Below are 12,560 nucleotides of genomic sequence, written 5' to 3'. Positions count from 1 at the left end.
CTTCTATGTGCAGAGAAACCAGAAATACTTTGCAGGCTTCCCTGATTATTGCCCAACATCTCCTCCCGCTGTTTAATCCTGAACAACAGACCTGGATTTTTCTTACCCTGTATTTTCTGCATATGCAAAGTGGATATCAAAAGATATCCATATTCGTTATGGTATTTTTTTTTAAAGGGATCCAATTTTAAGTTTAAAAAGCCCCTGATGCAACAAATACTTGATGCAAATCAGGACTGAAGGAAGAGAATCCTGTTAATTGACTGATATTAATAGAAGTGAGCATTATAAATATGTGAACAAAGCAGAGTGCATTGTATTACAGCTACAATCATGTAATCCCTAATGATCTATTATGGAAATGACAGAACTGTTTCCAAAGCAATACCAAAAAATGAAAAAAAATCCTTTTCAATAGTTCACATAGGGCGCTAAACCTAAAAAAAGTTTGACATTATACTTTCTCGTCAACATATGGAGAGTGTGCACCAATTAAAATTAAATTTAATGTGCGCATTCTAGTGTATCACATCTAGAATACAGAATAGGTGAAATGTCACATATTACTGATCATAGAACAGATGCAATAAATAAAACAAACATATTTTGATGGGAAAGCATCTTTTGCTAATTGTAGCCTTAAACAGATTTTCAAAAATCAGTTTGGGATGTGTCCCCACATGCCGGCAGGTTTCCCTTCTGTCAGGCAACTGCCACAGACACATCAGGAGAAAGATGCAAAGGAGGAGAAGATGGAAACAAACAAAAGGGAAGGAGGATGGGGAAAGGCAAAGCAATGAAGAGGCAAGCAGCCCAAAAGGGTGGGAAAAGCCCGTCCCTTGATGGAAGGAAGAGCCCCTCCCCCCTCTAATTCGGAATATGCTTCAGGCAGCTTAGGAATTGCAAGATCATTTTCAGTCTGCTTGTGAAGTGGCACGCCTGTGTTTTTGAGTGAGGATTTTCTCTCCCAGAGGACAAGCTGCAGAAACACAGAAGGCAAAGGAAAGCTGTGCTGGTATAGATGTCTTCCCTTTTCAGACTTTCCAATGGAGGAGTCACAGGTGTCATATGAGCATGAGGTAGCAAGTAAGGCAGAAATGTGAAGCCACAGGAAGGAGGTTTAGAAAATTTGAGAACACCTGCTCTTTTCTGTTGCTTTTTTCCACAAAACATCTAAGAATTCAGATTATTGTGTATGCACACTGCAACTACATGACTAATGGAGTATATAAATAAACAGCTACAGGGAGAGATAAACAGTTGTCTGCATCAGAATCCAGAGACACAGAATCAACAGCATTTCGTACAGTATTGTGAGTGGGCACCCTCTTTTTGGTACAAGTTATGAACGTAGGAGTGGCTACATTGTTCTCAGTCAAAAGTGGTGAGAGCATTCCCTCTCCCTTGGTTCTCAAATGGCTCAGTTGTCAAACAAAATGGCTCCCGAACACCGCAAACCCAGGGGTAAGTGTTCCGGTTTGCAAATGTTTTTTGGAAGCTTGAACGTCTGACGCGGCTTCCGCTTGAGTGCAGGAAGCTCCTGCAGCCAATCAGAAGCCGCGCCTTGGTTTTCAAATGGTTTCGGGAGTTGAACAGACTGGTGGTGCTGGTGTCAACCTCTCTTAATGTATCAATTCAACAGTGTCCCTCGTTGACCACCCCTAATTTTTTAGTGTTGTCCCTTTCTGACAGTCTCTTGAGAAATACTTAGTATATCTGCGTGTACGTACCTCCAGTAAAGTCTTGTGGGGAACTGAGATCATATTGGGAAAAACTTGACCAACTACTCGAAAGTATAGACTCTCTATCACCCAACCCTCAGCTCGTCTTGGGAGGCTACTTCAGTGCCCAGATCGGCCCCACAAAATACAGTATTATCTGGACTAAACTTGGAGGACGAACCTGAAATCTGTCAGAGGGCAGCAATGGACACCACCTCTAACCGCACTGGGAAATACCTTTGTGTGAGAACCGAGGTACGACCGTAGTAGAAATTGAAACTTCTTTATCACTTCATTCACTTGCCACAGCAAAAAAACCCCCAGAAAACATAATTGCTCCTGCTATTTTAAAAAAGCAAAGTCCTAGAGCTGCACTCTTGCCCTTTCCACACACCCCACCTTACTGTCAGATCCATAAGCTGGTTTCCTGAAAGGAAAACTTCTGTTGATTCTGGTTTATGCATGCTTAAAAATATTATCTATATTAAAACACTCAAAAAGCACACGTTTTAGATTGCCCCACTCTGATTCATCTCTGCAAAACTTACACACTACAAAAATGGGGCACGACAAATTTGGATACTGCAAATATTCTATGGAGTCTGATAGTCTACTCTGACCAGATGAACATTATCTCATGGATTCTTATCTCACGTTTCCCATAATTAAAGTCAGTTAGCTTCTTCTTGCACAGAGATCAACTGGGCTTTGGACCATAAAACCTATGTACAGTGTTAGATGCACTCATGACAATTGAACAGTACTCTTAATCCTGTCAATTTAATAATATAAAGTACTTTCAAATTGCACATAGGTTTAAATCTCCACATGATTTAACTGTTTTGCTGATTGCTGTTGCAAGACAAATGACAATTTGAAATTTAAGTACCTATAATTAAGATGGAAGGACCTCTGTTAAAAGATAAGAAAGTTGCATCCAATATTCCATCTATATATCTTTATGTGCTGTACATATTCTTACTGGACAAAGATGCATCTCATACCACATTGCTTAAATTTCAATGTTTGTTATTCACCAAGTATTCTTTATGTCTCATTCCTAAATTTATTCTATTAAAATCAAAAGTGCTGCTTCAGCTGCTTGCAGTCGCAGTGAGCAAGAATTTTATTGTCTGACTCGCTCATTAGAATAGGAATCATTTTGGTCTTCAGAAAAAGGTTCGCAAGATGCTGGGGGTGTATATTCATTCCTATCAGTTCTTTCTGGCTGGTGAAATAAATAAAAACAAATGGATAAAACACAAGGCTAAAGAAAACGCTCACCCGTGATGTGGCTTTCTGCTCTGAAAATTTAAATGCGAAATCTAACAAAATACTGTATGTTAAAGTCCTTGTCACAAGTCTTCTGGTTTTCCTTTGATTTATATTGTCATCAACTGAGTGGCTGTTTGTAGTTAGGGGCAGGGGAAGATAAACCAAACATAAGCCTTTTTCCTATTACCTGCTTGTTTATCCTTTCAAGAGGGCAGTAATATGAAGGCCTGTACAGTGGTGCCTCGGAAGTCGAATGGAATCTGTTCCGGAAGTCCGTTTGACTTCCAAAACGTTCAGAAACCAAGGCATGGCTTCCAATTGGCTGCAGTAAGCTCCTGCAGCCAATTGGAAGCCGCATGAGCTGCGTCGGACCTTCGGGTTCCAAAGAATGTTGGCAAACCAGAACATTCACTTCTGGGTTTGCAGTGTTCGGGAGCCAAAATGTTTGAGTCGCAAGGCATTCATCAACCAAGGTATAGATGTAATTACTTACATACATCCCCTGAGCTGAAACACCAACAGTAAGAAAGGCCCACATAAATCTGCCAGGATGCTCTTGACTTTAAACAAATGGATTTCAGATCACAATTGAAAATAACGGACCTCAGAATTAGAAATTATTTACATTTCTTAGAATGTAGGTAGTACTGTCAAAATGAATGATAAACATATTACTTCCCATCTGATGCTGAATTGTGTGCTCACAAATATTCCCTGTGCTCTTCAGTGAAGTTTAGCAGTCATTTTGTTAACTTGGTTTTCACTGCAAGTATATATTGATATATACAAGGGGATTGTGACTGATGTTGCATGTTGGAAGTCTTGTAATGGAATAAAGGGCTAGAGTTGGCCCATGAACAGCAGCTGGTCCTCTAGCAGCATATTCAATTAAGGCACTATATGTGATTATGGCCTGCTCATTTGTCAACAGCAGGAGAGTGGGGTTAGCGGGAATGAACCGCTCACATGTGTTTTCAAGTATGTAATAAGCATGTACACAATGAAGCAATCTCCTACTATCAAAACAGCACAAAGCTGCTTAATAATTACTGGTGTGGGGTGGTTACCACTTCCACATGGAAATGTGGAACAGCTACAGGGATGATACAGTTACTCCCAAACTGGCCTAGCAAGGTAAGCATGTAGTCCACACAACAAAGATGCTGTCTATTTACAGCTATAAATGGTGCAACATGTCACCTATCACACAGAAGACATACCACATCCCAACAGCAATACCTGTATGTGAACTTGACTGGTTTTTCGGGGGGTTGTCAAAAGGGTCTTTTTAGTGCTTTATTTTGGTTATATTTCTAGAATTTGTCTCAGTGTGTTGACTTGGTTCTGCAAATAGACAAATAAATTTGTGCTCTTTCTCTCTCCGCCTTCATCCATTTCTCACAATTTTTATTTTATCCTCCACTCTTCCCTGGAGGATATTACCTTCACATCAAGTGCTGTCATCCAGTGGGGAAAGAGGCAGGGGTGTGACTCCTGCTATTAGTGTGCGAGCTTTCATTTTGTGCAAGTGTGAGAAAATAAGGTAAACAGAATTTAACCTTTCTTTTGTGATAAATGTGAGGATAAATAAAACATCCTTTACATTTTTTTAAAGTACAATATGGGCACACTGGGGTTTCCTCAACCTTTAAATATAATGGTATGTAAAGCACTCATGACCAAGATGCAACCATTGCTAGACAATTTGTGCACAGGTTCAGAACCTTTGGGAGAAGGGCATCATCTCTCAGGACAGCAACGGTTGTGAATGATAACAGGGTTACAGGAGCTGCTAGAAAGTTGAACAGCCCATTCCAATGTAGAGCTGAACACGCCTAAGCCCATTGAAATAATGGGTTTAGGTGCATCTAATTTTAAATAGTATCAGGCTGCACATGGCTTAGCAATTGTAGCAACTGGTAAGTTAGGAAAAGCTAAATCATAAAATAGTATTTAAAACCACAGAGCTATAGAAGTAATTTAAACTTCACATGTAACTTTTAAAAATGGTCATCACCCTAATTCTAAGCTCTGCATTTGTGATGCCGTCCTAATTCCAAACCATAAACAAGACTTATTGTTCGTTCCACTCCTGTCAAAAATGATCAGCTGTAAAGCTGACACAGGAAACCCATAAAATGATTTCATTTAACTTGATTGGAAGGAATACTGAAGAATGTCAACCCAAAAATGCTTTCTTTCCTTCTTCTTCCTTTCATATGTCACCTCAAAAGTGTTTTAGGTGGCTTATAAATGGATTTGCTTTAGCAGCTTAAGCAGAAATCTGGAGGAAAATATGCCCTGAATTTTAATGATACATCATATTACATTGGTTGGTTTTTACATGCCATTTCTGAAGTGACAGGTTTTACTTCAGTAGCTATATTACAATGTCATTAATCAACAGAGACCACAACTCAAATCTTTTACAAAAAAACCACCACCACCACACAATCACTTGTGTAATCTTGATTGTGCAAAGTAAAAAAAAGGCTAAAACAGTTTCCAACTTTTTTAAAGCATGGAATTAAAATGATGGAAACAGCAGTTATCCAATGCACAAATAAAATTAAAAATGTCACTAGTTTAACATATCAGCTGCCTGATCTAGGGTGTGAGATACTAAGCCAGGAGCTACCAATTTGACACCCATGGGTGCACATGCACCAGCAGAGCCCTTTCTGGTGCCAGCCTGAAAAGTGCATTTTATTGCAGCCAATTGTGTGCTTGGTTGCAGGATTGTGTGTGTGGTGGCCATGACATCTCTGCTTTGCAAATGTGCCCACGGTCCCAAAAAGGTTAGCAAATCTCTATCCTAAGCATTATTTTGAGAGGGAGCCCACTGAAGTCAGCAACACTATGGACAATTCATTTATACAGTGGTACCTCTGGTTAAGAACTTAATTTGTTCCAGAGGACCGTTCTTAACCTGAAACTGTTCTTAACCTGAAGCACCACTTTAGCTAATGGGGCCTCCCACTGCTGCCGTGCGATTTCTGTTCTCATCCTGAGGTAAAGTTCTTAAACCAAGGTAGTACTTCCGGGTTAGCGGAGTCTGTAACCTGAAGCGTTTGTAACCCGAAGCGTTTGTAACCTGAGGTACCACTGTATCGGAATTCATATGCAGAACAGCCACACGGGTAGCTTTTACAGTGGTACCTCGGGTTAAGTACTTAATTCGTTCCGGAGGTCCGTACTTAACCTGAAACTGTTCTTAACCTGAAGCACCACTTTAGCTAGTGGGGCCTCCGTCTGCTGCCGCGCCACTGGAGCACAATTTCTGTTCTCATCCTGAAGCAAAGTTCTTAACCTGAAGCACTATTTCTAGGTTAGCGGAGTGTGTAACCTGAAGCGTATGTAACCTGAAGCGCACGTAACCCGAGGTACCACTGTACTACGAAGCTGCTTCCTATGCATTTTAACAGATTTCTACCAAATGATTTCCTGAAAAAGAGGAGCTAGGTTGACATAGCTGAAGTTGCCTCACCTGCACAGATAGTGCTTACCTCAAGTTTCTTACAAGGGATAGCATCGCCAAATGATTTTGGTGGGTCAACAACTTTTCAAACCAGCACTCCTCCTGCCCTGTTAAAAGCAGCTTTCTGGACAGTCAATATTCATGGCATTGAGTGACCCTCATAGGTGCCATCTCTCTGGGGCCATGGGTGCCTGAGCACCCACAAAATTCCCCATGAAGGGACCAGGCACCCACAAATTTCAGTGCCAGGGCCATGCACGCTATATGGCAGCCACGGCCCTGGGCACCCACGGTTGCTGGGCCAAGCTGGCACTCCCTGGGCCAGTTACTGTCTCTCAATCTAACCTACCTCATGGGCTTGTTTTCAGGGTAAAAGGAGATCGGGGAGAACTGTGCACTCCAGCTCTCTGGAGGAAAGGTGGGGTTGCAAACATAATAAGTAATTAACTAGCTGATTCTTGCATACCAATACAGTGGAACCTCGGGTTACGTACTGTCCTCGTATTCTGTTAAATGAGGGGTTACTCCCTATTACAGTGGTACCTCAGGTTAAGTACTTAATTTTGTTCCGGAGGTCTGTTCTTAACCTGAAACTGTTCTTAACCTGAAGCACCATTTTAGCTAATTGGGCCTCCTGCTGCCACCGCACCACTGGAGCACGATTGCTGTTCTCATCCTGAAGCAAAGTTCTTAACCTGAAGCACTATTTCTGGGTTAGCGGAGTCTGTAACCTGAAGCGTATGTAACCTGAAGTGTCTGTAACCCGAGGTACCACTGTATGTAAGTTTAGGAGTGCAGATTGAAAAGGCAAGAGATGCATCGTTGGTAGGTGCAGCAGGAATCAGGTATGAGGTTGGAATCTGAAACCTGAGACAAGAATATTTTCTCCTGCTGAATTAAGCTCCTATACTTCTTTAGTTATAAGGGTGTTCCATTTTTTGTGGCTTATAGCGTGCATAAAGGAGAGGTATAAGTGCATGGAAGCACATGTTAATTTTACAAGGCAAAGAAAGAGATAAGAGGTTGCAGTTTATGAAAGAAGTGACTAAGGAGAAAAACCAACGGAATTCAAGTTGGCTGTTGAATTATTTAGGGTTCTTTTCTAGTGTGTTTTGAAGGAAAATGCAATTTGGCCACCTTCATCCGTTGATTGAGCTGTTGAAGTGGATGTAGAATGGAAAAATCACCTCTTTCAAGGCATGCATCTCACAAGGGCACCATATGTTAAATACCAACCTTTCTACAGTTCACCAGTATATTTATTTATTTACATCTACGACCCACAAAATAAACACACAAAACAGGGAACACTTACTCTTTGAAAGTAAGCACAGGGAAAAAAATGTTACCCTGATTCCTATAAATGAACTACAGAAGAGAAATATTATCTACTAACAGCAGAGGGAGATATAAGCAAACTGGCTTTGAATCAGATTTTAACTATACTTGTAATTGCTTTCCAAGTCAGCACCACAATAAACACTAAATATGCACCTTCATTTCATTACAACTCTGGCCATTTTTCCAGTGAGTTTAAAATGTTTATCTGGTGGTCTCTTTGTACCCTAATTCAACACCAATTATTTATTTTTATCACTTAATATTTTCCTTGCATCTGAAGCAAAGAGAGATAATTGAATCTGAAAAAGCACTGAAGTCTTGCTAAATTGATTAGCTAAGCTAGAGCAATATAAAATGAACTCTACTTCAGAAATTCAAAGTGCTTTTTTATTTACACCACGGAAAAAGAAAATAAGAGAGGGATAAATAATTTGCAAAAATTGGCTTGCTGAACTCTTATGAAAATAAGCTGAACAGAAATACAAATTAAATAAACAAGCATGAGAACTGTTTACAAGGCAACATCTCTACTGGTGCAGAAAAACATCAAAGCAGAAAAGACGACCAAAGGAAATTGTTCACTGCACACTACAAAAACAGGGAGAGAGAGATAAATCTAAAGGCACATTCCTGACTCTGATTTTGATGCACAGAAATTATTTTCTGGTTTTGCCATATTTGCTATGCAGAGCTTAGCTGGCGGGGGTGGGGTGGCTTTTCCTGCATTTTAATGTTAGCTCTCTGTGTGACAATACAGGAATTTATCTACCTTTCCCCCCCAGAATATGTAAGTTTATTCAAGTGTATGTTGGCTTTACAAAGGTGTTTATTATAACAGTAACAAGAGAAAACATCTAAATCATGTGTTGCTTGAATGCTTATATTTCAATTAACAATGTAAAAAACTAATGAGAATTGTGTACTGTATTTGAGTACTATTGTCATTTACCAGTGAAGATTAACATACAGCCAGGAATGTTTTATCCTCAGTCAGAGCTAAACATATCTCTTTTGGAGCAGTTCAGGAAGCTTCATATTTAATATTTGTTAGCTACTCTTGTGCAAAATGAATTGTAAGTGATCTGCACCCACACAAATACAAAATGAAATCAGTGGTGCAATACATTTTACCAAATCATTAGTCAAATCTTACAAACCAAATATCTGCTCTACCATGGAAGAATGTGTGCAACTGTACATTATTCTCTGCCCAGTAATGTATTTTGAAAGCCTGCAAATTCTAGCATACAACAGACTAAATCAGACCACTCACCCTCAAATATTATACACACAAATATAAGCAACACAATTTCTGGGTTAAGTGACAGAGCTAACTTCTGAATTCATTACAAAACTGCAGCTTGAATTTATAAGGATTTGAAAAGTTACCAGAAACATCAAATCCACTGTGTTGGAACAATATTGAACGGTACCCGAAACAAGCCCACGTTGGCATGGAAAACCCTTTATTTGGTTGCTGCAAATTGACAGTCCCATCTGGATTCCACAGCTCTCAAACATTCTATAAAGTTGTTGCTCCACCTCCTCTACTCCATGTCTCAAGAACCACAAATGTATTTCTGATACCATCAACCAGGACAAGTATAAATTATAGGAGTATTTTCCAAATTCCAGACTTCCAGCAATTCTAACTTACCTTGAGGATGAGTGCTATCAGCTAATTACTTCTGAGAACTTGGTAAACTGGTAAGCACAGGTACTGATTAGGGTTAAACTTGGGATCTAAAAGCCCCATGGCCACCAGTGGAGATGAGTGGTCACTTTGCAAACATACCCAAGAGAAAGTGTGTGCAGAATATCATTTCTGACAAAATCTGGTGCGTTTCTTTCCGTAACAACAGCTTTTTAAGTCAGATAAAATACAAAGCACGACAATAACAGCCTCTGCAAGCTTCCCCACAGTGTCTAATGAAAACAGTGAGCACTCAACATGAGGAAAAAGTTCAGAGGGGCTAAGCAGCTGAAAGCAAGAGTTTTGTCTGGTGCTGGAATATGAATGCCAGCCAACAATTCCCCTTATATCAGGGCGATCTCTGGACCAGAAGGCTGCACTATACATGTAGAAAGTCCCATAAAAGGGGGGGGGGGGGCTACTGTATTACTTCACCAGCTTTCTCTGATGAAATCTGCATAACAGAGAAACCCTTAGGATCTGGACTATCTGAAATAAAAGCCATCCCTTCCTTGCCTGCTGTACAGATCTGTAAATATCTAAAAGAATTCACTCTAACAGAAACAGGCAACTCTAAAGGAGGGCACTGCTTCTTTCATAAAGCCCCACATTCGTAGTTGGCGCAGCTTGACCACTCAAAGTGCCACGGAGGGAGCTTCATCCTAAAAGGAGACAGGGCATAGGGCCCACCCTCCTTTCCCTCCAGCTGGACCCTGGGGCTCTCTGGCTTGCCATGCTGACTGCTGACTTCTCTGGCCCAATGCTGCGTGGCTTGCAAGGGAAGGGGTCCCTTGCTTCGCAGCACCTGCCACCACCCCTCCCCTCAGGCAAAACACCAGAACAACACTGTGGGGACATGCCCGGGCTTTGCATTCTCCACTACTGTTGCCCACCAGAGGAAAGATCCATTACAGAGCTCTCCTCCATCCCCCCCCAAAAAAACCCCCCACTTGCTCTGGACCCAAAATGTCCCTGCAGAGCCACTTTTCCCCTACGGAAGAAGCCCCAGAGAGAACAGGAACTAAAACAAAAAACTTCGCCAAGTCTCTCCGTTTCCCAAGGATACCGGCGGAACAAACAGAAGCCCAGGCCCCATGGAGGGTCTGCCTGAAGGGGAAGCCCAGCCACCCCCTCTTCCCTCAGCCAGGCAAATAAAAGTTCACTCGCGGCACGACCAGGAGGAGGAGGAGGAAGAGGGGCCGGCCCCTCCCGCCCTCAGGTGCCGCTTTCTGACAAGACACTCCCCCCCTCCACCCCGCTCGTTCCCGCCACCCGCTCGCCTCCCGGAGCCGAAGGAGGGCTCCGCGCTCGGCGGAGAGCACCTGAGGGAGCGGGCGGAGGGGGAAGGGTCGGCGCGCGACGGAGAGCGGGGTCTCGCCTCACTCAGCCCACCCCACTTGCCGGCCGCCGCCGAAGCCCCCTCGCGGCGCCTGGGTGGCGCTCACCCACCTCTCTCCTGCTCGGCTTGCAGGCACACGGGGATGGTCTTCTTCCAGCCCGGCATGGCTCCTTCAGGGCTGCGGCTGGGGCTGCGGCAGGAGTAGCAGCAGCAGCAGCAGGGCGCACATTGCAGTCTGAGGCGGCGGCAGCAGTAGCGGCGCCTCCTCTTCCTATTCCCCGAGCTGCACGCCTGGGGGGTGGAAAGCGGCGACGGCTCCCGAGGGCTGGAAACCGGAGCGAGAAGGAGGCGCCGCTGGCCGAACAGCTGCCTCCTTTTAGTTCGGGGAGCGCGCGACGACGAGGAGGAGGAGGAGGAGGAGGAGGAAAGGAGGAGGAAGCGAGGGAGGGAGGGAGGGCAAGGTGGCGGCACTGCACGCTCCGGAGCGGGGCGGAGATGGAGGAGGAGGAGGGGGCTCTCCCCGGTTCAGCTGGGGACATACGCGCGCACAGAAGGGTGAATGGGGAGCGAATGGGGAGCGAGAGGGGGCGTCGCTCGCCTCGCCGCCGCCAGCAGGTGGGAGAGCTGGCGTTGCCGGCTGCACAATGGCGGGAGGGAGCGGGAAGGGCGGGCGAAGGAGCGGCGGCGGCGGCGCGCTGGGCTCCTCTCCCTGGGGCCCCACAAAGAGACTCGGTGAGGCAGAAAGGCGGCAGGCGTCTCCCGGAGAAGAGAGGGGCGCCTCGCTCCGCGGCGGGCGGGCGGGCGAGGAGGAGGAGGCACACCCTGGCTGAGGGGAAGGGGAGGCGAGGCGCCGCTTCGCTCCTCTTGTTCTCCTCACGCGCAGCCGTGAGGGAAGTCGACGCTCGAGGGGCGAATTTCACCCACGGTGGGCACTCGTCGTGGTCTCGTGTGAACGCTCGAAAAGGGAAAAGTTCTCTGCTTCTGCCGTCCCACCCCACCTTTAAAAGGACGCTTCCTTCACCACGCCCAGCCTCGTTCCGTGAAACTTCGTTCGAAGTACTTTTGGGCGCAGCTTGAGTCTACCCATGTTGAACTCGGCGGAGTTCAGTGCGGTTCGCTCCTGCTCGAGGACGGAGCCCACGGGGCTCGGGTTGTAGTGGAAGCGCCGCTGCCGCCGTCGAACAAAATCAGAGGTTCCCACTGAATCTGCAAAGAAGAAGAAAGCGCGGCAGGATTTGTGCGCCTCGGGCCACGCGCGCTCTTTTCCCCGAACTGCCTCCCTTTTAGCACATTTTGGCCTTTGCTGAAAGGGAAAGCGATGCAAAACCAACAAGATGCCCAAAGGAGGGGGTCAGATTGTACACTAAAAATTAGTCATAATGTATCTTGGAGGCATAGTCGAGTGGATTTTATTTGTTAAATGTCAAGACAGACAAAAGACCATCTGGATTTCTTTCAGATGAAATGCAGTTTAAAAAAGAAACCGAAAAGGTAACGATGATACCACAATCATCAAAATAAAGCATTGGAGAAACACTCGATAACTACATTTTGGCATAGTGTGGTCATCCAACCGCAAAACCCAGCCACACACAGACAAACAAAAATGTACCATTGTGTGGCAAACCTATCCAAAACACTTCTGTATGCTACATGGTTTTTCTCTCCTCCAAATCAAGTTGTAGTTGTGAGTGTTTTGGGGGGGGGGGGAGG

The 12,560-nt window shown here is 44.2% G+C and overlaps 1 protein-coding gene across 3 annotated transcripts in view; it reads right to left on the bottom strand.

The window, feature by feature from the left end:
- The window catches only part of GRIP1 (glutamate receptor interacting protein 1), a 332,684-nt gene extending 321,417 nt beyond the window's left edge, over nucleotides 1–11,267 (bottom strand). For all 3 annotated transcript variants that reach the window (XM_081022289.1, XM_081022294.1, XM_081022298.1), the window contains exon 1: nucleotides 10,958–11,267. In XM_081022289.1, coding sequence (XP_080878415.1) covers nucleotides 10,958–11,012 — 55 coding nt within the window. In that variant the 5' untranslated portion in view covers nucleotides 11,013–11,267. The remainder of the gene's footprint in view (nucleotides 1–10,957) is intronic.
- Between the last annotated feature and the right edge of the window lie 1,293 nt (nucleotides 11,268–12,560).

Source organism: Podarcis pityusensis (genome assembly GCF_964106645.2).
Source record: "Podarcis pityusensis genome assembly, chromosome: 10".
Taxonomy (NCBI): Eukaryota; Metazoa; Chordata; class Lepidosauria; order Squamata; family Lacertidae; genus Podarcis; species Podarcis pityusensis.
This window is presented reverse-complemented; position numbering and strand designations above follow the sequence as displayed.